Source organism: Phacochoerus africanus, chromosome 6, assembly GCF_016906955.1.
Source record: "Phacochoerus africanus isolate WHEZ1 chromosome 6, ROS_Pafr_v1, whole genome shotgun sequence".
NCBI lineage: Eukaryota > Metazoa > Chordata > Mammalia > Artiodactyla > Suidae > Phacochoerus > Phacochoerus africanus.
In genome coordinates this window covers 52,210,039-52,237,163 of record NC_062549.1, presented here as the reverse complement: position 1 = coordinate 52,237,163, position 27,125 = coordinate 52,210,039, and the positions used below count along the sequence as shown (strand labels likewise).

At 38.0% G+C, this 27,125-nt stretch overlaps 1 protein-coding gene across 3 annotated transcripts in view; it reads left to right on the top strand.

The window, feature by feature from the left end:
- Window positions 1-27,125, top strand: part of RALYL (RALY RNA binding protein like) — a 751,148-nt gene that overhangs the window by 608,038 nt on the left and 115,985 nt on the right. For 2 of the 3 annotated variants that reach the window (XM_047782954.1, XM_047782952.1), the window contains exon 4: window positions 26,914-26,946. The exons of the other annotated variant lie outside the window; for it this stretch is intronic. In XM_047782954.1, coding sequence (XP_047638910.1) covers window positions 26,914-26,946 — 33 coding nt within the window. The remainder of the gene's footprint in view (window positions 1-26,913; window positions 26,947-27,125) is intronic. 3 annotated transcript variants of the gene reach the window in all.

Genomic DNA, 27,125 nt, shown 5'->3' with positions numbered 1-27,125 from the left:
AAGGAGAGTGCTCATAAGACAAGTTTCTGTGCCTTTGTTCTCTGAAAATTAGCATATCTCCTTTTCAGCCACTCATGGCCTCATTTCTCTCGAGCTATAAAATAAAAGGGTCAGAACTAGCTGAGTTCTAAGGTCTATTCTTCCCTAATGCTCCAGGGATCTCTAGAGTATGGCCATCAGGGATCTTAAAAGCTTTGCTGGAAAAATATCTTAATTGCTCTTTTTTTGTCTGTTACATTTATTTAACTATAATTTTAAAAATTATCTAAAGTGGAAAGCCACAGGGCTTAAAAATGTTGATAATTTGTTGTAAGACAGTATTGATGTTAAAAGGTCAGAGATGATGTCACCACCAAAAGACAAACAATACTTTCTGTCCCTTGTTTGAGGTAAAAGACAGTGTTTAAAAAACTGAGAAATGCAAATAATTTTTATCAGATTGATTTTAAAGTGTATGCATAGAGCTGCAACTAATGCGGAACATGTAAAAAATGATAATTTCAATTATTACCAGAAGAAGCTACCAATGGCTTTTATTCTCATCAAAGAGCTACCACTGTTTGTGCCATGATGTTAATTTTCATATTTTTCCTGTTCTTGGAGTGTTTTTTGTTTTTTTTGTTTTTTTTGTGGGCAGAAGCTTATGACAAGAAACAAAGGTCTTTTTAACTGTTACTTCTCTATCACTAAGTCATGCTGAATTGTAAATTCAGAAGAATTGGAAGCAGAAGTTCATTTAAATCTGATACATTGTATACAAATCACATTAGTGGGAAAATGCTTATTTATCCTATTTCCATCTGTTTACACAAAAGAAGACTAGAGTGTTCTGAAACTGTGAAAATATAACAGAGGGAACAAAAGAGTGAACAGGCACCTGAGAAAGCCCTTTTGTACATATGTCCTCATTCTTGCATAGTAATAATAATACCTTACTTTTATACAGACAAACTCTGTTGTCCTAGTCATTATTCATCTGTTCACAGCAGAACTCCACAAGATTGGTATTAGGTGCCTTGCTTTATGGATGAGAAAACTAAGTTTCCAAGACAATAAAGGATTTATCCAAAGTAAGGTAACAATATTAGAAACCGAACTCTGGTTTTCAGCCTTCAAATCTGAAGATCTTGCCACTAGCTCACAGCTCTCCATATTTACCCACCTACAATCATCTAAGAAATGTAGATTATAAAAAGCAGAGATTCCTGCCCACCAAAACCAATCATCAATATGTTTCTGTCCAAGAATCTCACGCCATCAGGGGACAAAGGAAAGCTTGTGTGCTATACATAGAATAAGAACAAGAGTTGCCACCTATTTGTGTGATCATAGGGCACAGGTTTTGTGCTTCAAGTTCTTTATCTAATGTAATAGTTGGATAATTTTTCTTGATTCTAGTCTTTGCATATTTGGGTCTATTTTCTTATCTGTAAAGTGAAAGTGCTGAAACAATGTAATTGTTCATTCATTGTTTCATTGTTCATTCATACAAGATATATTTATTGTCTACAATGATGTAGGCACTGAGGTAGCCTCTTTTCTAGACAAATGACACAGAAATTCCAAATGTGCAGGGCCAGGAGAAAGCATGATGAAATAAACATTTTTTTTAAGGTTATAGGTAACCTCTGATTTACCTTTGTGCCCTAAACTATTATGTCTTTATATCTATTTAACTACTTTATATAACTACTTCATACCTATATCTATATACTACTTTATATCTCTATAACTACTATGTCTTTATATCTATTTAATGTATCAGGAGGGTCAATAATCTGCTGTCAGACTTTCTTCTTCACCTATGTCCATTTTATCTGCATCATCAACCACAAAGTAGTATTTATATGGAATGTTCACTGGGGCATTTCTTTGATTTGTTACTTCTTTTAACAGGATTGTCAATTTAGCCAAACAACCTTCACTAAGCATTTCTCATGTGCTAAATTAACATGGTCTACATAGAAGACACTATTTTTTATAAACATAATGAACCTTCAGCATATCAGTGTCTCATCCATGAGTCAGATGCACATAGAAGTAAGGACAAAAAAAGTATGCCCTACAGTTCCATGAGGACATAAATGAGAGAGTTACTGATTCTGCCTGCTTAATAGAGAGTGGAAAGCCTGGAACACACTTGAGCCAGTTTCTGAACAAGCAGGCATTCACTCAGCGACAAGTGAGGGCATTCCAGGCAGATCATATTCAGGGACGTGGGCACAGAAATGAAGAAGAGCATCTCGTGGTGAGAACTAGGACAGCCCACTTGGTGGAGAAGAGATAACTGGAACGTTATGGTGGCCCAGAATGTCATCATCTCTATGTGGCTGCTTATCAGACTGAGGAGATTTTGGCTTTTATTCTGCAGGCAACAAGGAACCACTTGAATGTGCTGAGTGACTGGATATGAGATGTAAGGATGAGTGAGAGTGACAGATCTGTCTAAGTTTTCTGGCTTAGGCAACTGGGGAATGATCACATGGTTCTGTAAAAGAAATAGGAAAGGCCTGATGAGCAACATGAGGGTCATGTATGGAGTTGGGGGAGAGAACCAAAATTACTTCAGTCTTGGACCACTTCATAGAGAGAGAAAATTCATTAAGGTAGCACTGTAATAAAAATGTCTCCCATTAGAGGCTATGTGTAAATGAAACATAATTAATCATTTGTGAACATTCCATAAATATTAGATCCAGTCCTGATGGTGAATAGCAAATCCATTGTCTAGAAAGAATATTGTAACTTGTAATAAATTGCTGCTTCAAATGCTCTATGTACCTTTCTGTGGTGCTCTGAAACAATAATTCTCCCCCAGGAAGTGAGTTTCCCAGCATGCCAAGTTCCAATTAATGCTAAATAATTGCTAAATGGGAATAGTTGTATGATGAGCTTGCTTCTGCTTATAAAAGAGACAGACCTCTCCTTTCCGATGTAAGTAAAGCTGACAATCAGAGAACAAAGATGCTCTTTATCAGAGCTGAACAAGCAAAGATTTTCACACCCGGAGGTAGCCTTCAAGGTCACAGGGAGCACAGCTCTCAGTAAGACACACAAAACATCAAGTTCCATCCCACTCATTGCATGGATATTACTAGATTTTATTTCCAAATATGGCTTTACTGCAGACATAAACAGTTGCTTTTCTTTTCCTTTTCTTTTCCTTTCTTTTCTTTTCTTTTTTTCTTTTCTTTCCTTTTCTTTTTTTGGACATGCCTGCAGCATGTGGAAGCTCTTGGGCCAGGTATTGCACCCATGCCACAGCAATGACTGGAACCAGAGGAATGATAACACTGAATTCATACCTGCTATGCACCAGGGAACTCCTACAGTTGCTTTTTTCTTTTTTGTTATAGGGCTGCACTTGGCAGCATATGGAAGTTCCCAAGCTAGGAGTTGAATCAGAGCTGCAGTTGCTGGCCTACACCACAGCCACAGCAACACCAAATCCGAGCCATGTCTGTGACCTACACCACAGCTCATGGCAATGCCAAATCCTTAACCCACTGAGCAGGGCCAGCAATTGAACCCGCATCCTCACTGATACTAGTTGGGTTCACTGCTGCTGAGCCATGAAGGGAACTCCTACAGAAGCAACCTTCCCACACCACAAAGATGACCATGAGAATCAAAATTGCTGCAGCAAGTACCTTTAAGACTGCTTAAGATTGTCACAGGATTACCTATAGTATTACCATTTTAAGATCACCACATTAGAGGTGGTAGTCATGAATCCAGGTTCTATCATAGTAAATTCAATGATCAACAATCTTTCAGAGGTTGGGCAAAGTGAAGTGACTCTGCAGCAAAATGTCTCTGAAAATATCTTTGCTACTTGACCTACATTAGTTTGGTTATCATCCTTCAGGGTGACTCTAGCACATCATGGGAAAGAGGAACCCTCATGTCACCCAAAACGTCACCTTGAGCCTTGACAATGGAAACAAAAGCAATAGAAGCTAATTTCAACTAAGGTTAAATAGCAAAAATAAATATGGAGGAAAAGTGCCCTGGACATCTCCACTGCACTGAATTGCTCTATTTACTATGGAATGTTTATCAATTAGCTATCATTTATTTTATTTATGTCCCCTTTTATAATGTCAAGGATGATACACAGTCACTTATGGAAGCTTAATCCTTCCAGTATCAGTGCTTCCCTTTGCATTGGTAAAGCCATCCATTTCACTTGCCTAGCTAGTCAGGTGAGCCCACTCATAACACCATCTAGGAATGGACTCTGTGGTTTTCATAAGGACTGTGGAGGAAACAGGAAAACATATTCTTATCCCCTGTGCTAATGCATCCTGTCCTGAAGTGGGCACAAGCCCAGCATTGACATGCCTGCAAGGTTCAATTTGAAAGTCATTTGTTGTTGGATCTGTGTAGCAATTACAGTCTCTTTTTTGCATTTGATCCAATCTTTCCTGGCAACCAAATTCCTATTACAGGAAAGTATAGTTGTCAATATCCACAAGAGGAAACACACACAAAACAGTGTCTACTTCTAAAACTCGAAGCTGAACATCCCTACATCTGAGCAACTGAGGGTGACTTCACTTTAATTTACACTTCCCAAGCAAATATGAAATGCTGTTGAAGCAGAGAAGATTCTAAACACACTTTGTGGATGGTTTAAAATTGTGCATATGTTTGTTGGAGAGAGTGTTAGAAGGCCTGGATCCTAAAATGGGCATAGCATCATCAAGGGTTTGAATTTGATCTCATTCCTTAGCTTTATGCTAAAAGCAGCATAAAGGAAAAACAAAAGTTTCCTGAAAGATGATATGTTTATGGAACCTGGAACTGTTATAGATGCTCTGCAAATGTATTTATTCTCACTACTATGATTATTCAAAGAAAAGGCTCTATAATAAAATATTTTGAGAAGTTATTTAAAATGAGCCTTGAGCTATGAGAATATTGCTCAAATTCACAGTCAGCTAAACAGGTTAACATTTGCCATAACTGCCTAAAGAAGAGATTAAAATAAAGACAAAATGATTACACTTACTTATAGTATATTGTTCATATTTCAACACTAAGTGAATATAACTTATAATCATTTTAATTTAAAATATTTAACGAAATGCTGGGAGTTCCTGTTGTGGCTCATGGGTTACAAACCTGACCCAGTCCAGGGATTGAACCCCTATGAGGACATGGGGTTCAATCCCTGGACTCACACAGTGGGTTAAGAATCAGTCACAGATGTGGCTCTGATCCCACATTGCTGTGGCTGTGGTGTAGGCTGGCAGCTGCAGCTCCAATTGCACCCCTAGCCTGGGAACTTCCATATGCTGCACACGTGCGGCCCTAAAAAGAAAAAAAAAGAAAAAAATGCTGACATAATACCCATTAAAATAGTTCTGCTGCTGTCAATTATCTGCTCTATTGAAGAATGGCATATTTGCAGTCTTCTGTCATGTTTTTAATGCATAAATGTCTGTGAATATCTTCTTGCACACAGGAAGAACATGGTACTAATACAAGGAGACTGGATGGTACAATTTGGTACTCCAGATAATCCCTCTCTAAGGCTTTTTAAACAATTAAATTTGATTTGTTTGATTTGAGGTGATTTTGTTTGTTTGTTTTTTAGGGCCGCACCCATGGCATATGGAAGTTCCCAGGCTGGGGTGGAATCGGAGCTACAGCTGCCGGGATCTGAGCCCACACCTGCGACTTACACCACAGTTCACAGCCATGTTGGATCCCTGAACCAATGATCAAGGCCAGAGGTCAAACCCTCATCCTCATGGATACTAGTCAGATTCGTTTCCACTGCACCATGATGGAAACTCCCGATATAAGATGATTATGATAAAAATCAAAGGAAGCAAAACTATACAACCAATTTTAAGAAAAGGTAAACAATAAGAGCCAGGAACTCGGGGGGGGGGGGGTAGGAAGTGAGGTTGGTGGTTGGGATCAGGCAAATTACATTTAAAAAATATAATGCAATAATAAAATATTTCAATTGGGTATCCAACTTAGCTTTGAGATTTCTAGCAGTCGAAAAAGGGAGAGCATGATAAATTAAAAGAGTACTCCAATCTGTGAAAAGAGACTATTTTTTCCTTAATTCTCCCTTCTGAGAGAATTACTCATAACAGATGAAATTATCTAAATAGCAAAGTAGACACCACCTTTAGCAGCAGTTAGACAATATTCTAACAAACACACAGAGTTTGTTTTTGTTTTCTTTAATTTTTATGGCTGCAATCACAGCATGTGGAAGTTCCTGGGCCTGGGATTGAATCCAAGATGCAGCTGTGACCTATACCAAAGCTGTGACCTATGCCAGTCCTTTAACCCACTGCCCTAGGCGGAGTCCAAACCACAACTTCTTAGTGACCTGAGATGCTTCAGTTGGATTCTTAACCCACTGTGCCACAGCAGGAACTTCCACACATACAATTTTTAAGTTAATGGGAATTTTCTCATGAAGTATCTCAACAAATCTAAGGATACACTGTAGTAGAACAAGCCACACAGTCTTTCCTTCTGCTTCTCCCAAAGCAGTTTACCATCCTGGAACTAACTGCATGAAACTCAAAAAGAGTGATATACCAAGATGGCTAGAGCAGCACCTGTTCAAATCATGCACATAGCTGCATGCTGGGAAGAGATAGAAAGCAAGAGTGACCCCTCAGTTTGATTGTCTACCCAGCTTCAAAGACTGAAAGAAAAAAGACCATGCTTGGGTGTTAATGACCCTTCCCAGGCCTTTTGTAAGGCCCCATCTGCGCCTTTTCTCCTGTTACTAATATTCCTCCTCTGGGATCGGGAGAAATGGAAGAGGAATTATAAACCTAGAGTAGGAAAGAAAAGGCTGAAATTTCACCTCATCCTCAAGTTGGCGGGGCAAATGAAGACACACAACTCTTTTCTTCTAGCTGGTAATTTTATTATACTTTAGAAGCTGCGGCCTGTCATGAACTCATGGCTTTCTTTCATTTCTGAAAACAGGGTTTTCTGTTGAAACAAAGCCTCCTCATCAGCTGTATTTGGGTGTGATGGCCTTTGGGTTATTTATTTGTTGTATCTCTGCTTGTGTTTTTCATGCTTTGCATGATGGGATATTAAAGTTAGAGCACAGGCAGTAACCGGCTAGTCCCACTGGATCATAGCAGTATGGTGGGCATCTCACATGTTTACCTTCCAAAAACAATGACCTAGCTTGATCACAACATGGAGTGTCTTCATTGTTGGTGCTGGTTTCTTTTTCTTTCTTTCTTTTTTTTTTTGAGGGGGTCATTACAGTAACCTTTGATAGAGAATATAGAGCTTTGAGCTTCCAGTCTAAGTTAGTTGTCTTTATTTTTGAGGAGTTTTGCCCCAAAGGGCTCATATCCCTTCTGTCTTCTCAATCTATACATTAAATTAAAAATTCTAAGACATGTTGCCCTTTCCACAAGGCTACATGGAAGAGGGCATGAAAAAATGTATATATCTCGTCTTATTTTTAAATGAATCAAAAACTAAAAAAATTTTCCTTTGGGAAAATTTTTACTGTATTTACTTATTTATTTATTTATTTACTTTTTAGGGCTGCACCCAGGGCATGTGGAGGTTCCCAGGGTAGGGGTCGAATCGGAGCTGTAGCTGTGGCCTAGGCTACAGCCACAGCAATGCGGGATCTGAGCCACATCTGTGACCTAGACCACAGCTCACAGCAACACCGGATCCTCAGTCCACTGAGCGAGGCCAGGGATAGGACCAGCAACCTCATGGTTCGTAGTCGGATTCATTTCCACTGTGCCACGACGGGAACTCTTCTTTACTATTTTTTTAATACAGTTAAAAACAAAGTCTTCTCCAAACCCAGGAATCCTCTCCACAAAGGTAATAGAGAAAGAAAACACATTTATTATTGAATAAGCATTAATCCAGAATGCACATCATGGGTAATCTGCTAAGAGATTGCAAAGACAGAAGTCGCACCTTTTTATATGCTGAGGCAGATATAACCCATTTTATACATATTCTCAAGATAAACCATAACTATTCCTCAAGTAAGAGGCCTTGACAACACCATTTGTCTTGCATAGCTCATTATAAATTCACCTGGGAATGAGGGTGACTGTCTGTTTTAACTAACTGGTAGTTGGCTTTATCCAGAGGAAAATAACCATTCTCATATCTTTACGAGAAGAAATAGTTTTACACTTTGGAACTCCTAAATTGGACTCCTATCCTCCTGTAGAAACTAGGAAATAGAGGCCTTGTATCCCTAGATACTTAGATTTCAAAGAGATGGCTGCTGAGTCCTAAAGAAAAGATAAGTTTAGGTCATAAAGGCCTATTTAATTTTCAAAAAAAAATTATATACATTTCAAAGAAAGAGGAAAACACAATGACCATTTTTCTAAAGTAAATGATCCAAGGAAAAGGAGGGAAGAGAAATCTCTTCCCTTAGTTTCAAGAGGAAAGATTAAGTTTTAGGTTCATAGGTTTCTGTCTCAAATTTTAAAAATACAATTGAGAGTGATATTTAAAGACTGGTTTCTGTAAGACTGATGGAAGCTCCTTTTATTATGCCCCTTCCCCAGAGGTTAACCTTTGTACCACCTCACTGACTGCTTCTCTAAAGCACCAGGACTTCTATAATATTCCCATCACACGTATGAGGATGTTTTATGACCGGAGAGACGGCTTATCTTCTGACTACTGGAAAAAATAAGTAGAAAAGTGTCACAATGAGGAGGAACATCTGAGCCCACACAAAATGAGAGGAAAAGGTTAAATGAATATATGTCACTTTGCTGTACATTAGAAATTGACAGAACACTGTAAATCAACTATAATGGAAAAAATAAAAAAAGACAGGATGGTGATAATATAACTTTGTAAATCAGCTATACTTTAATAAAATAAATTAAATTTAAAATGAATATGTATGATATAGATGGATATGAGTGGATTAATGGAAACCAAGTAGCTCTTTTTTCTCCATCATCTTGTCTCAACTTTTCAATGTGAATGGGTTTTTTTAACCACATATGGCTAAAATTAACTAATTGTATCATATTTATAAAAATGTAGTTTCCTCTGGTAAATTAAAGTTTGAAAATATTGCAAATTATAAGCTAGTAGAAAATGTTGAGTTATAGAAAGATTTTTTAAAGTTTTAATTATGAGCAAGTTCTGTATAACAAAAAAGTGAAGTTTATAAGTTTGTTAGCTTTGGTTAGCTTTAAATACATTAATTAGAGAACAGTTCACAATTTTCTTGTAAGAATTATATAAACATTTTGGTGTCTTTGCAAGAATAATTATTCTGATTGAGTTAAATACTAAAAGGAAAATGCTTCATTTTTTGATATTGAGATGGATGAGGGGGGAAAAAAAAGGCAACATATAGTCTCACTAGATTATCAGTCAGCTGTGTATGATGAATGCTTTGCGCAAATATTTGTTCTTTTAGAAATTAATTAACTCTATTAAACTTTCAGAATTCCTTTCTAGTGTAATGATAACATGATTAATAATTCATCCTTACTGGTATTGTTAAATGTCAAATACTCAGGGTATTAAGGAATCTTCTTCCAGATTCAAGTACTGACATATATTCCATGTACGTTTATTCTATGGTGGAATCAAGGACCAAGAGTTTGTTTTGAGTTAAGCACATTATATTGCAAATGAAGCTGGCTTGCTATACACTCTGTACTTTAGTATATGTTTGAAATATCTTCTCTCTGAGCACTGAAGTAGAAGTCAGGAAACCTGCAACCACCTCCTGTATCTGCTACTACCTGTCCATGCCAACAAGGTGGCTATAAGTAATCTAACCTCTTCTAAGCCCAGCTTTCTCCTAACAACATGAAAGAATTATGTTAAAGCATTTCTCAGGTTATTCCCATTTCTAACATCTGAGATTCTGCTATTGTCTTTCTAATCCAGACACTAAAGTAAGGCATACATGTTTCATTATCAAGTTTATGCCTTTTTTTTTCTTCAAACTCTATCCAGTACCTTAAAATAGTCATATCTGTTGACTAAGTAATTCCATTTCTGGGAGTATGTCTAGATAAATAATTCCAAATATTTTAAAAGGTAAAAATATATACATATGAACATATTCCCAAGATATTCTTTGCAGTTTTATTTATTTATTTATTTATTTATTTATTTATTTATTTATTTATTTATTTATTTATTTTTGCTATTTCTTTGGGCCACTCCCGCGGCATATGGAGGTTCCCAGGCTAGGGGTCGAATCGGAGCTATAGCCACCGGCCTACGCCAGAGCCACAGCAACGCGGGATCCGAGCCGTGTCTGCAACCTACACCACAGCTCACGGCAACGCCAGATCGTTAACCCACTAAGCAAGGGCAGGGACTGAACCCGCAACCTCATGGTTCCTAGTCGGATTCGTTAACCACTGCGCCACGACGGGAACTCTTGCAGTTTTATTTATAATAATGAGTCATCTGATTCAACCAAAATATTATACAGTATTGAGTATTCCACATCTGCTGATGGTATGTTCACAACTGTTCAAATTATAAGGGAAAGATTTAAGATACAAGTAGAGAAAAAAAGGAAAAGCTATATAAATAGCATATGTAGTAGTATCTAATTATATAATAGTATCTAATTACATATTATAGAAACAGCAAACCAAAACTACTTACATGTGAAACAAATATGTGAAGCAAAAAAATAGAATTTGAAATATTAGCCGTAATTGTCTTTAGACAGCAAGAATATGGGTAATATATTTATTGCAACTTTAGTACCTGATGCACATTTTCCTTAATGAGAATTTTATAACAAAGAGAGAGAGATTTAAAAAGCAGATTTTTTTCCAGTGGTAGATGATAAACACAAAAGCACATAGGCAAGAATGAGGACATTTTAGGAGTTCCCTTGTGGTATAACAGGTTAAGGAAACCACATTGTCACTGCAGAGGTGAAGGTTGCTGCTGTGGTGCAAGTTTGATCCCTGGCCCGGTAACTTCCACATACCAAGAGAATGAGGACTTTTTGTGCTCAGTGTTATGTCAAACCAATTAAACAGATACAGCCCTTCATCTTTATAACTAGACTCTTTCAGTCACCATGGCTATTATAAAAGTTAATTTTCTAAAAGGGCAGCTTCATTAACATTTGTCTTATGGTTCAGCTCAGGCCACCAGCCCTATGTGGAGAAGCAGTCACTGCCAGGACTCACTGCAGGATCAGGAGTTCAGGGTGCAGTGGAGGAGCAGCTGAAATCATCTCATCTTCAAAAACAAAAAAGTCAAAATTTATGAGCCTTTAAAGTGAGGCAATAAAATAAGTAATCAGTAATGCATAGGGATGGCAGTTCTTCTGACTACAGATTAGTGAGCCAGTAATAAGACAATGGTGTCTGCCTGACATTAACTGTACCCTTGTATTTAAAGCTGTATTTCAGATACTTTGCTGCTATTGCTGCCTCTTTGAAAGGGCACATTGCAGTGAGCTACAAATAGTAACAGAAGACTTTTAAATAAAGTGTAAGTTATAGCTTTAGTGTGTAGTGTGTGGTACATGAAGAAAGAGAGGGCAGAGTTTCTGTGTTCCTAACTTTTTAACAGAGAAAATCAATCCCTGTAGGACAGCCAATCATGATGAGTCTGAGTACAGTAAATGTATCAGAATGTACTTTTAAGTAAATGATATACCAAACCATAGCTAAGTTTGAAAAGGGAAAAACGGTGACCCACAAGACAGATAATCCTGTGTGAAATAGTGTTTTGTGTTAAATTGCCTACCAACTGTTTCAGGCATCTTAAGTCCTATTTTTAATAAGCCATTCATGATATCAGGGTGAAGACTTTATTATGATATTGTGAAATTCTAGGAGAACTTAAGTAGAATTATAACTTAATTTCTTGATTTGCTGAAGATTTTGTTTTTTCTCATATCATATTTTTCACTCTGTATTACATAAACTCAATATAGCAAATCCCATGTTTAGAAGATTGAGAAAATAAATATTTTATAACCAATATTTGAAAATAGGAACTAAATTGAGTGTAAAAAATTTGAAACATGTGGCAGGAAAAAATAAAGACTTTATGAAAGAAATAAGTAATACCAGCCATACACTTTAACTGAAAAATTCAAACATATTATTTTTTTAAATATAATACCGAATAAATAAATAACAAGAAAAAATTGCTTTATGTGTAGGTGAAGAATAATGTGAGCAGGGAGTTATCAGATAGACATTCTCTACTCAGTCTGGCTGTAGAGACCTGCCACCCAATAACCCAGTTGTGAGTATTCGCCATTGACTCAGATCCAGAGCACAGCTCCAGTTTTGGGATATTGACTGAAAATGGCTCGGAAGGCAACTGGGAAAACCAGTCAGCTGGTCTCCATGAAGGATCTTGGGACAGAACCATAAGAACTTATTAGGATCCAAGATAGAAACGAAATGTTAGCAACAACTCAAATTGATAGAGAGAAAGACAGACACAAAGAGATACAGAGAGAGATAGAGAGAAACACACACACACAGAGAAAGAGAGAGAGAGTGAGACCCAGAAAGAGGTGAAGGACAAAAAGAGTGTAGCATGGAGTCAGCCCTAAGAGTTTATGATAGAATGATGGAGACTTTAAGAAGAATTTTTGATCCCAGCACTTGTGAATGGACCACATGTTCTTAAGCCTAGAAGAATGATTTATCTCTAAGCCTCTATCAACAGAGCTGGTCAGGAATTGACCCAGTTCTGCCTGTATTAAATATTCTTATGGGTCTAGTGGAAGAGCAGAGAACACAGACTCACTGATATGATTATTCATCAAGTAACTATTAAGCACCCACTGGACATTGTTCTGGGAACTAAGAATCCATCAGTTAACAAAATGGACAAGAATCCCAGACCCTACCTTTAAGTGTGAGGTAAGTGATAATAAACAAAAATAAGCATTTAAATAAACATTAATTTAAAAGGGAGGAAGTATTAAAGAAAATGTAAAGCAAAGTAAAAAGGATAAGGAATGGGAAGGGAAGAAGTGTTAAAATTTGGAATAGGGTGGTCCATGAAAGCCTACTCAGAAGGCAGTATTTGATGAAAGACTTGAAGGAAGTGATGAGCAGGTAAGGTTTTACCTGGGATAAAATCATCCTGGGCAGAGGGACTGAGAGCACAAAGACTCTAAAGCAGAAGCATGCCCATGTGTTTAAGAAAAAACAAGGAGACTGTGTTTCTGGAGCAAATGGTGAAAATTCAGTGGAAGCACCGAGTCACATAAAGCCTCATAGACTACTACAGTTCTTTGGCTTTTTGTCTGAGTGAAATTGAGGGTCTTTGAAAGGTTTTAAACAAGGAATACCATGACAGGACTTAAATTTTAAAGGGGTACTTTAGCTTTTTGTTGAGAATATGTTAGGAAAGAAGGAGGGAGGAACATAGAAAAACAGGCAGAAGATTATGGTGACTCAGATAAAGTGGTAGTATCTGCGATGAAAACAATCATTATGCTATGGATATATGTTGAAAGTAGAGCCAACAAACTTACTGACAGATTGCATGTGGACTGTAAAAAAAGTAGAGAGTCAAGGACAGTAATACCTACTGCTACATAAAATTTACTGGCTTACAAATTTATTATTTGTCTTATCCAGAAATCTGGGCTGGGTTCAGTTGAGTGGTTCTGCTGTGTGTTGTGTTTGAGATGGTTTCTTCACTTATATATCTGGTGCCTCAACTGGGGATGGCTAGAACAGTTTTGGTGGTTGGCCATCTTCCTCCACATAGTCTGTCCATGTGGTAAGCTTAGACTTTATCCTAGGCACAAGTTAATCAGAGTTTCACATAGTGACTAAGTTCAAGAAGGAGAAGATGCTGCCTGTCTTTATAAAATTTGGGCTGGAAGTTGCACAATATCATATCTGTTGCACATTCTGTTCATCAAAGCAGGTCACAGGGCCAGTCCATGTAGAAGATGGGGGGCATAGACTTCACCTTCTGATGGGTGGAGGGAAGGAACTGACGAGGCTCAGATAATCTACCATAGATGTCTCCAACGTTTTTGAACTAAGCTTCTGGACATATGACACTGCAATTAAGTGAGACTGGAATACTTTCAGCAGAGGATGGAGTAGGCCAAGGTAGGTGATAGAGATTATAAGTGTAGCTCTGGGATATACTAAAGTTGTGGTATCTGTTAGACATCCAAGTGAAGATGTTAGGTAATCAGTTGAATGTGCAATTCAGAGTTCAGGGAGAGGTCTGGACTGGGTACCCGCATCTGTGAGTCATCAGTATGTAGATAGTACTCAAAGCCATGAGACTAGATAGGAACAAACACCAAAGGAATAATTAAAGATAGAAAAGAGAAGAACTCCAATGACTGAGCTCTAGAACACACTAGTATTTGAAGTCAGGAACTAGCAAAGGTGAGCCAAAAGAAATGAGTAGTGAGGTAGTTACACTAACTGATATGGAACCCAGAGAAGAAAATGTTTTCATGGAGAAGTAATCAACTGGGTCAGTGCTCTTCAAAGTTCATGTTACCTGTAATTCTCCATTGGACTGTGTATTGTGAAGCCTGTTGGAATCTCTAACAAGTCTGTGTCCATCAGGTTTGGGTTCATGGCTAGATCCTGCATGGTTAACTCAAGGAGCAGCCCAGGAGGGGCTTGGATTTGAAATTATAAACTCATGCTCCTATAAGATAGCCAAATTCATAGAGTTAGGGGAACCTAAGTCCTTGCACTAAAATGGAGCCTTGGCAGTCATGTATAACTTTTCAACACAACCCCGAAGGAGTAATACTGAGTAACCCAGGCAGACAATTGGCATCACACAATTTTGTCAGCATGTGGTAGTCAAGGTCATTAAGGGCTGGGATTTTTTTTTAAACTGGAAAGGTGGGGAGCTGGGTCTGAGAGGGCCTGAGGTTACCAAGACAAGAACTCAGACAAGTTTGTTGCTGGGAAGAGCAGAGACTTAGTTAACCTACATATATGCAAAAATGAGTTATTGTTCCCAAGCCTGCATCAAATATTAGCTACAGTTTAGGCTGAATGACCTTCAAGTGTTTTTTATGATAGGGCAGAGGAGAGGATGAGGTTGCACGTGGGACCAAAATGGGTGTGCGAAGGTGGGGCACAGGTAAAGAATGTAGACCAGAGGAGGAGGGGGTTGGGGGAGGGGATTGTGAGGATGAAAGTCAACTGCTCATCTCAACCTACTGGAGCGGCCCCACAAAATATTATGTCATTTAGTACCATTCACACTCTGAACAACTTATTATGACTGGCTATCAAAAGACTGCACAGAAATATATTGGCTCTTATATCTATTTAAAATGGATGGAAAACAATAAATGACATTAGAATTCTGCAAAGAATAGGACTGAGGATTGAGATATTAAGCTGGATAACTCTGTGACTGATTACTTGCCTGCCCTGTCTGTGCTCTTGGCAGATGCACAGTTTCTCTGTAGGATTTAACAGCTATTAGCAAGTAACTAAAAGAGACAGCTGAAAAAGACAGCTGAGCAGCCACTTGCTAGTTTTTCTTAAATTTACTTCCCTTGACTTACACAGGTCTGGAACTGAGGTGAGCAAATCTTCCAGAGTGAAAATAACAGAGTTTGAAAGTATCACTTTTCAGAAAATCATTTTTTTTTTCATGGTAATGGAAACATCCAGAGTTGTGTGCATTCTCTTGCAATGGAAAGTTTGATGAGGTTGATTCTGGAAATCACAACAGAGCAAGGCAGAGATCTTGTATTCTGCCTCAGCCAAAGAGCTACCAGCTATACCCCTAACACTATTCCCAGGGCTGCTGGAGAAAGAATTTCAAACCTCCCAGGAGAATTTGCCAATGGTTAATGACCTTTCTTGCCCAGAGATTCCTTTTTATTCTTTACCTCTGTTCCTCTTGCCATGGCTAAGGCCTCCTGGAGTTATGAAACACATTCTAGCCTGCCCAAGGGAGACAAGTCCTGCAGCCTTGTTTGCAAGGTGATAGAAGTCATGACTGTGAGTGTCAAAACTGCCACTGAGATTTTTGGTTGATACCAAAGCCATACATTAACCTGTCCCTAGAGTCAACAGCACAGATTATAGTAACTTCAAGAGAATGCACCAAGGGGCCTGATGAAAGCCCAAATCAGAGATTTCAACTAGGCCTGAAAGCCCTTGAAAAAAATCATCACAGGAAATAAAGGGGAAATCTTGTGGTTTTTTTACTCCAGAGAAATGGAATCCATTGTAGGCAAATTCCACCATAGGAGTGCTGGGATACAGGTTCCATCCCTGGCCCAGTGCAGTACAGCTATGGCATAGGTGGCACCTGCAGCTGGGATCTGATCCCTGGTCTGGAGAACTCCATATGTTGCTGGGTGGCCATAAAAGTATAAAAATTCCACCATAGGAGTGAAGGAGTCTGACTCTGCTTAGCTATGAAGTGAATTTGATGCTCCTCTAATAACCAACAGATAATACATAGGAAAAAAGGTCTTAATCAGACTGCCTGATTATCATCCTGCTGTGTGACTTTCTAGCTTATAGTTCTTGGGGAAATTACTCTATCCTTCTCTGACTCAGTTTCATATGTATAAAATAATAGTACCATCTTCACAGTGATGTTTTGAGGATTAAATGTACTAAAATGCTTAAAGGGTGTGTCAGATTTGGTATGTTGGCTATTATCATATCATGAGGCATTAGGTATACATTATTATTTGTACACATTGGTGTATGTCTAGAAATCTAGGTTGTGCTGCAGATTTTATACCTCTTTATTACTTTCGTAAGTTTGGGCAAATTGCTGTACCTTCTATTAGCACACAGTTGGTGAATACGTATCTGAACCTTTCTTCTCCTTTATCTTCCCATTTCTGTAGCAGACATAGGTTAATTATAGCACTTTTACACCCTGAGACCTAAATACAGTTTTAGAATTTTTGTCAACACATTGTTCCCAGCAACCACCATCAATTAATCCACGATGACATGAAAATTAAAACTTATGTGACCTCTCAGATTTAGGGCATGCAAGCTTTTAAGGAAATGATTGTTCTCACTCTCAGCCACCTCTGAGTATCCCATCACAGTCTCACCAAAGCTCTGCTTGCCACAGATTTCTCAGTGGAAACTCTGGATGTTTCCATTACCATAAGAAAAATGATTTTCTGAAAAGTGATAGTTTCCAACTCAATTATTTTCATTTTGTAAGATTTTCTCATCTCAGTTCCAGACCTATGTAGTGAAGGGAAGTAAATTGAAGAAAAACTAGTAAGTGGCTGCTCAGCTGTCTTTTTCAATTATCTCTTTTAGTTACTTGTTAATAGCTGTTAAACCCTACAGAGAAACTGTGCATATGCCAAGTCTCCATAAAAGGCTATACTTGTTATAATCCTTGTGCATCTATCCTAACACTACACTTTGGTATGTAGCCACACCTGGAAGAGTGCCATGGTTGGCACGAGACCTGCAGAGGGATGCTCGTGATCAATGGACAACAGTATCTTGAACTCCAGTTCCACCAAAGATGCTGATGGACTGATGATGCAAACTCAGACGTTTTTGGGTGAATGGAGCTAACATTGGCACCTGCGCAGCCCAGTGGTCCTTCATCCTCTTGTCCAGCACCATGAAGGTTGTTCTTCCTAACAAGCTTCTGGTCTTGCTCCCAAGACCAAGAGCTCCTAGACATCTGGGCCCTGGTCAGCCCTCACAGAAGATGGCCTGACTTTGCTTTTGTTTTTTTTCATAAGGTGAGGAAAGAATAGCCAAGGGAATAGGTACAACAAAGAGATTCTGATGTTCACTGGAACTCACCTATGATTACCTATGAATATCCAGTTCTTGTTACATAGAGGACTCTGTTTGGTTTGTTTGCTTTTTGGTGGTAACTGAGTTTTTAAGAATACTGACAGAACTGTTTTACTTTTAATACACAAAATGTTCAGTAAGGAAGACCTCTAAGAATCACAAGTACTTATCTTTGATCAAAATCATCTTTTGCTCATATTTAATCACTTACCTTGAAAAAAAACCCCAGTTTAAATCAGACAATCTAGAATGATGAAAATGTTATGTGGATGTGCTTAGATTACAAATGGCAATGTAGATGAAATTTTAAATATCAAAATAAGATGCCTGTATTCCTTAAGAAAGTCATTGAGGGAATTGTAAAATAACATGTCAAATTATTATATTAATGAGGAGCAATTGGTTAGCAGGTGTTTAACTCACAATGACCTAAACCACACCATTCCCCATATGGGGACAATTAGACCAGAGGTCCAGCCAGCGTAGCATTTTTTCATAGTCTTTCCCATTTATTAGGAATGAGAGTCTATACCTTGGAATCAGGCCTGTGATTGAATTCAGACTCCATAACTTTGCTGTGAGCAGATTAGTCTTTCTAAACTTTAATTTTCTCACCTGCTGTTGTCAAAATTATATGTGTTGGAGGGCCTGGCACAGTTCCTGACACATAGTAAACTCTGGCTACGGTGATCATTATTAGAATCTCCCAGGGTTTATGGAGACAGTGATGGGATAGAGAGGCGTCAGCCACAATATTCTCTACATAAAACATGTTGCACTCATGTCTCTTGAAAACACTATTTGAAATGCAGATGAAGATTAATCTTTTATGAGGAAAAAAAAGTATGCCATGAATAAAGGTCTTCTATCCCTTTAATGGATTCATTCATTCGCTCATAGGTTGACAAGCTACATTTCAATCATCACTAGATTTCAACACTAGCTTTGGCCTGTAAGTAGACTGGTTTATATCTAAGAATGTGCTCCTCCTCCATTTCTCTTCCTTTCTAGCTTAGGTTAAGCACACCTGAGCTGCTTCCAGAGCGAAATCTTCCCTTATTTATTTACTCCTATCCCACAGAACAGATTGAAGGCTGGTGGCAGATCCAAGCACAGATTTTCTCACTTAGCTCACATTGGGGGACATCAGCTGTGTGCTGGATGCCATGCCAGTTACAAATTAGTACAAATGGATAAACACTTCTCCTGCCCCTTTCTGAACTTTGCATCTATTCCTGGAAGCCTGTGAGTAACCCCAGATATTATTTCCTCAGCCCTATTCTTCCTATTCAACATACACTCTCTGGGGGTTCTCATTATCTCCTATAATGTTAGTATGTGAATACTAACTCTATATTGATCATGTGATGCCTAAAGATGTATTTCCCCAGATGTCTTATCTCAGCTCCAGGCCTACATTTCTATCTGTTGCCTCATGCATATCTTCACCAACATATCTCAATATGATTCATTAACACCTAACAACCACAACAACCTATTCTCCAGCCTGGACTCCCTATATTTGATGTATTGAATTATTTATCTATTTCCCTCAACATCCCTAAGAGTTAGGTCTATTATTAATTCTACTTTGCATATGAGATCATTGAGGCATAAATAAAAAGCACCTTACTTTTCTAAGGCCACGTGGTTAGAAGGTGGCAGAGTTAGGACTGGAATCTGTCTGATTCTGGAACCTGTCTCCTCAGCATCTTGGTACATCCATTTAAATATAGGGCAGGCTTAGGTCATCATCATCGCTAAAGAGAATAGTAAATTATGTTGCTGTTCCACCATTTTAACTAAAAAAAGGGATAATATTTAGAAGTCACTTTGGAGTCATAAAAAAAACCCCACTAGTTTTACAAAGCCAAGGTAGTTGAAGTCATTTCTGCAAAAACCCAGGATATGCCAAAGCATGGGAATGTGAGGAAATGGGATGTCACCTGACCGTGAACAGATGTCTCAGCTTCACTGGAGCATAGAATCTGTAGGTGTAGAGTCTCAAGGTTGAGGAGGCACATCAGAACCAGATTGTGAATGAAGTTTAGTTCTACTAAAGAGTTTTGGAGTTCCCATCATGGCTCAGCAGTTTATGAACCCGACTAGCATCCATGCGGATGAGGGTTCAACCCCTGGCCTTACTCAGTGGGTTAAGGATCCAGCATTGCCATGAGCTATGGTGTAGGTTACAGATGCGGCTCAGATCCCACATTGCTGTAGCTGTGGTGTAGGCCAATGGCTATAACTCTGATTGGACCCCTAGCCTGGGAACCTCCTATGCCTTTGTGTGGCCCTAAAAAAAGACAAAACAAAATAAAAATAAAAAGAGTTTGGATTTTATTCTGTAGGCATATAATAGAAATAGGGTGGGGGAGCAAGGCAAGGAAAGTTCATTTGACAAAATCATTACTGAGAGCCTCTATGAAATATACACAATTCTAGTTATTTGAAATGCAGTGATTTCCTGCCTCCAAGGAATATACAATCATAACAGGGAGTTTGGAAATTACACTTGCAATAAAAAAAAGAAAAAAGAAAAATTAGCCAAGCTAATTTTGGCATGCGGAAGTTCCCAGGCCAGGGATCGAACCCAAGTCACAGTAGTGACAATGCTTAAACTGATGGACCACAGGGAGTTCCCACGTGCAATTTTTAATATATCATGACTAAGTGTTACAGGGTGCTATGAGAATGGTTATAAAGCATTCCTAACTAACCTGTGCTACCTTATAATGGAGTACTCTCTAGAAGCTCTCAGAGATTTGTAATGAAGGGAATTCCATGATCACATTTGTATCACTGAGAAATAGTTCTGCTAGTAGATATGGCTGTTCCAAAGAAATACTAAAGAAGGAAGGTAACTGTGGAGATTATTCTAATAGCCTACATAAAAGTTGATATCACTTGAACTGTGATAACAATTGAGAGGTAAGAACAGAATGAAGAGGATCTTTGGCAACAACAAAAACAACAGAACTAGGAGAATCTACTAAACATGAGTGTTGCTGGAAAGGAATTAATAAGGAGTTCCTGTCATGGCTCAGCAGAAACGAATTTGACTAGTATCCATGAGAATGCAGGTTCAATCCCTGGCCTTGCTCAGTGGGTTAAGGATTCACCGTTGCCATGAGCTGTGGTATATGTTGCAGATATGGCTTGGATCCTGAGTCATTGTGGCTGTGGTGTAGGCCAGCAGCTGCAGCTCCGATTCAACCCCTAGCCTGGGAACATCCATATGCCATGGGGCAGCCCTGAAAAGCAAAAAAAAAAAAAGAAGAAGAAGAAGAAAGCAAGCAACTAATGAGAAAGATCTAGGTGTCTGAGTATGCCATTGAGTTAGGGATAAAGAGGAAAAGAATGAGAGAGAAAGACAATGAATTTAGCTTGAGGCATGTTAAGTTTGAATCACATGCATTTGGAGATGTATGGTGGATGAATGTAGCCTTGTGTCACAAATAGTGTGATGCTGCAGACTTTAGTTTGGGAATATCTAGCATGTTGGAGACATTTGAAACCAGACATGATTTCTCAATAGAGCACAGAAAGTATAAAGAGAGGCCATGTGGCAGTGCCATAAAGCACATACAAACAACAGGACAAACAAAATAAGTATTTTGATGAGAGGTAGCATACCATGCAAGATTTGACCCCATGAACTTTGGAGCCAGATGCCTAAATTCAAATCTTAGTTCAACCACCCTTTTGCTGTGTGATCTTGTGCAAGATACTTAGCATCTTCGAATATCAGTTTTCTCTGTAAAATGAGATCTACCTAAGAGGTATCAAGATGTTTAAATAAGCCAGTGTTTACAAGCATTTGAGTAATGTCTGGCTCAGTAAATACTGCTTAGTTTTTTGTTGTCCTTAAATACAAAGTATTATAAATCCTTTAGCCCCCAATATTGATCTTAATTTCTCATTCCATTTTATTTCTCTTCTGTGCCTTATTTTTCTGAAGGCTATAGTTTGTTTATCTTCTAATTTTAGCAGGTCCTGAATGAAGTACTATTAAATTCACTACCTATTTCATGTTAAAAGAAAATCCAAGGAAAGATAAAATCAATCCTTTTCTTTGCAAAACAATTACTTTATTAAAAAAAAAAAACTCAGAAAAATTTCTCCTTAGGCATATCACAGTGCAATCATCTGTTTCTTAGGATAAAATTGATAAACAATTTTCTCCAAAAGGATGTTTCTCCTAGTAGACTTCTTTTACTTTTTTTTTTTTTCTTTTCAGCACTAAAATTACAAAATGAGCTTTTCATAGATCCAAGCAGTTTCAGCCTTTAGAGTTAACAACCTATTTCTGGCACAGTTGTGGCCATCATGGTCCCCTCTGTGTCAGGCACTGTGCTGGTTTCTCTGTATTCTACATAATATAGCCCCTTAAGTTGACTATGATATTTGCTATGTAATTAATTAGAAAAGTATAAGGATCTCTGAATCATTCAAGGTGAGAAAAGTTAGCTCCCATGTAATGAGCCATGGCTGAGTAGTTAGTTACAAAGCACAACAATGTTCGATGAGAGCCAATTGTCACTTTCCTCTGCAGTGTGTCATCATTTTGAGATTGAGACATGAGATAGTGGCTCCCTACCAAGATTTCCTTCTCTGTGTAACTGAAAACGATTGGGAGTCCTGGTACCTTGGGCTTATCTTCATGGCTTATGGTGACTAGTGGGCAATAATCTTGGAGGATAAGGAATTCCTGTTGTGGCTCAGCCGTTAAGACCCTAACCTCATATCTGTGAGGATGTGGGTTCGATCCCTGGCCTTGCTCATTGGGTTAAAGATCCAGCAATGTTGTAAGCTGCAGCATAAGTCACAGAAGTGGCTCTGATCCAGTGTTGCTGTGGCTGTGACATAGGCCTGCAGCTGCAGCTTTGATTGGACACCTAGCCCAGGAACTCCCATGTGCCACAGATGTAGCCCTAAAAAAGAAAAAAAAACGAAAAACGTCTTAGAGCATCAGCAAACACCTCCCACCTAGGCCCATTGGAAGACTTAACATAGAACTTTCAGAAGCTTCCTATCTAAGCAGAGATGCTAGTTTAATATTCTTACTTGTCTTAATAAAGCTCTGTTATTCTTTTAACCAGGACTACTGTCCTAAGACTCTGTCACAGTGAAGAAGATAATAGAAGCTTAGTGACAGGACTGTTCCTATAAGATGAATTGGCTTTTTAAATTAGATAAAAGATAGATCATGCATACAAGAAGGAAGGAAAAGGCAGTATTCCAGTATAGAAATAGAACACTTAAAGGCACCAAAGCAAAGCTAAAGCAGAGTTGTTTGGGCTATAAATAGACAAATTTCTTGGAATAAAGTAGTGAGTAAGAGAAGCAGTAAAGAATAACCTGGAATGTTTGTGTGAAGCATGTTTGTGAAGAGTTTCAAACGACAGGCTCAAAAATTTAGACATCATATTATGGTTACTGAAATTGTCAAGAAAAGTGGTGGCATGAAAATAGCATTAATCTGTCAATAGGGTCAGAGACTAAACTGGAGTTGTAGAAAGGGAATTCAAATTATTTTGAACTTTGAAGTCTGGGAGAATATCTTGATATGTATCAAAATAAAGAGTGCCCCTTTTGAGAGGTTGTCTCCAATTCCTTTCCATGATATATTCATATTTCATGTGATGGTAACTTATTTTTCCGTAAAGCCCATATACATATGTAAATATGTAAAGATTGTGGACATTGTAGTCCCTGTTTCTACTACTCCACTTACTACTGTAGCACAAAAGCAGCTGTAAGGAATATGTAAATAAGGCATAACTGTGTCCCAATAAACTTTATTTATGGACACTGAAATTTGATTTACATATAATTTTCCTGGGTCACAAAATATTATTCTTCTTTGGAAATTTCCCAACCATTTAAAAATGTAAAAACTTCTCTTAGGTTGTGTGTTATGTAAAATCAGGTGGTGGAGCAGGATTTGTCCTGCAGACTGGAGTTTGCAAACCCCCAATTTTTGAAACATCAGTCAGAACTCTGTCCAATATCATTGTGAAAAGTTTGGACTCTCTTCTGAGATCTTTCATCAAGCACTTGGAAGGAGATAGTTGAAGTGGTGAGTGAAATGGTCAAAGTCAAAGAGACAACTAACTAGCTAGTCAGACTAACTCTATTAATCACTGGGGTCACTGGGGCAGCATATGTAGCTATATGCTGATTTTCTCCAAAAAAGGAAAATCAATCAAGAAACATTACTTCAAACACATTCTGAACTCAGCATTTTTGTAATGGCCTGGGAAAAGGCAAGTGGTGGGTGTCACTTTCACTCCTGTTGAATAATGCAGTCTCTAAACAAATGCTGAGGGCCACAGCAGGGAAGGAAGCTTTGTGTGAGTCCAGAGTGTAAAACTGAAGCAACTCTGAACAAAGAATTTACATTTGGAGAGACCAGCCAGGTTGGGGTAAGTAATGAAAACAGCCTGGGAATGGAGTGAAAAGAAGCATGTGAGAGTAACAGAAAGGAAACGTTGACCTAACATTGTTAATTGGGATGAAGAGGATGGAACAAGAGTCTGATCTTACATATTTTGAAATTCTTTCCCTATATAATTCAATGCCCTAAGAAGCATGAAGCAGTGTGAGGCAAGGGGGCCAGCACAGACCATGGGAAAGGGAAAGGGGACCTAGGAGACTGGAACCTCATACAAGCAAATCACACACATGCACTAAAGTCTGATTGATGTTAGGCTGAGTTGTTGGCAAATGAGGAGAAAGGATTCTATTAATACCCACATGTTAGCTATAAAAATAAGAGAGACGTGATATCTTCATGAAATTGATGGTCCAAGAAAGTAAACAGTCTTCTGCATCACATTATATAGAATCCCCCTCATTTCTTTAAGGTAATTTCTTTTTTAAAAGAGTTTTATTGAAGTATAGTTGATTTTACAATATTGTGAAAATTTCTGCTGTACAACAAAGTGAGTCAGTTATACACATGCGTATACCCATTCTTTTTCAGATTCTTTTCCCATGTGGGTTATCACAGAATATCGGGTAGAGTTCCCTGTGTTATACAGCAGGTTCCTATTGACCATCCATTCCATATGCAACAGTATGCATAAAACAAGTGTATCCAAACATATTTCATTATTTATCTTCAACTTTTTTCTCTTAACTGCGTTTACTTACCATATCGTAAGTGTATGGGGGAAAGAAACACACAATATGGCAAGTAGTTTACTTGAAGATGAAAATAATATTGGAATTCAGGAAGGGAAAAGATTACATAAATATATGCCTCCAACTCAACACTATTATTGGTTTTCTCTGCTTCTTCCCTGTGGGCTGCTGTTCAGAAGGATTGTTAGGGTTCCTGTTCCCTAAAAGAGTCCCTTCTTGGTGTAATTGTTCACCCAAAGTGGTAGGGCATGTGGCAAAGAACCAGATCAACTCAGCCTGAAGTGGACCAAGGCATATCTCTAATAAGCCATTTTTTATATATACGCAGAATGAAGTAGAGATTAAAAAGGGATTACTGTCATCATTGTTTAAAGTCATAGAAAAGTGAAGCTTGTATTGTGGCTCAGCAGGTTAAGAACATGACATAGTGTCTGTAAGGATGCAGGTTCGATCCATGGCATGTTCAGTGGGTTAAGGATCCCTTGTTTCCTCAAGCTGAGGCAACGTAGGTGCAGATTCAGCTCAGATCAGGTATTGCTGTGGCTGTGGTGTGGGCTTGCAGCAGCAGCTCCAATTCAACCTCTACCCTGGGAAGTTCCACAGGCCACAGGTACAGCTGTAAAAAAGAAAAAAAAAATAAATTCATGGAAAAGTAAAGATTTTTGGCTTAATTCTAAGATAGTCCCATCAAATGTCCATGATAAAATATAATAATTGGTCAACGTTTGTTGTAGAATTAAACATCTTGCCATTTTCCTACAACTGTTTATATATCAATAAAATATTTGAAAACATGAAATATTCTTAAAAATTTTAAATACTAGGCTTTAGATTAAAATGTCCTCCATATTTGCCTACATTTAACCTGTAATAAAAAGTTAAATGAAAATAAAGTGGCTAGTATGCATCTACCAACTGGCCTCCTTAATAATTACTTAGGATGTATTTAGAAGTGGATCCTTTCCTGTTTTATTTACCTTTTGCAAAGAATATACTGTTAATTTTTATGAAATCAGAAAATTAGATGGAAGAAATCCTAGCTGATTTAAGAGCAGGAAAAGTAAGCCCCAGAAGGTTTTTAAGTGGCTTATTCAAGATGCCACAACTAGCCAGAGCTTCAGGGTTACATTTCGCCTTTAATATATTCGGTGATACAAAGAATCGCTGGTGCTTAGGAGACCCAGAGGAAGCAGAACCCTCATCTGTGACATGTCTCCCCACTACGGCAAGTGGTGTTGCTGCCAGAAAATGACCATGAGGGAGTTCCCGTCATGGTGCAGTGGAAACGAATCGAACTAGGAATCATGAGGTTGCAGGTTTGATCCCTGGCCTCACTCAGTGGGTGGAGGATCCGGTGTTGCTGTGAGCTGTGGTGTAGGTCATAGATGCGGCTCATATCTGGCATTGCTGTGGCTCTGTCATAGGCTGGCAGCTATCACTCCATTTGGACCCCTATCCTGGGAACCTCCATGTGCCGTGGCTGTGGCACTAAAAAAAAACAAGAGACAAAAAAGAAAAGAAAAGAAAATGACCATGAATGATATACAGCAGCTCTCATTACAAAATATTTACTAGAAATAAATTATTCAGTTCTTATTTAACCGAAGTTATTTTAAATTGTTTCACTACCACAGAGACCATAAATTGATGTATTAAAATTTCTGCAAGTTACTGTAAAAAAGAAAATTAGTAGAGAGAGCATATCAGAATAAGACTAACAATATTATTATCTTAATGTATCATTTAAATGCTACATTTCCATTCCACATCTCTCTCATTTTATTTAGCCTCTGCATTAATCCAACCAGAATTTGAATTAGTCTAGATTAAGTCTTAATATATTTTTTGTAGCTTTTACTTGTGTGAAATTGTGCGTTTTCATACAAACAAGTATGATAATTCTGTCAGATTTGTGTAAATGCAGTTTTTTTAAATGTACTGCACATTGCTATATTAATATTAAAATAATTTCTTAACATTTTTTTCACAGACTTGAGTCAAAGGAGCCTTTCCTGTCTGTTGGGTGAGTATATGTCTAAATATTTAAAATCTCAGTTCTTTAATTGATTTTCATTCCAGTTAACCAGGTCTCTGAAACAGTATTTTCAGTCATTTAACACCGTATTTAAAGTCATAACCTATCACTGATGCATCATTCCTCGGCAACATAGCCATCCACACTTAAAAGACAAAAAAAAAAGT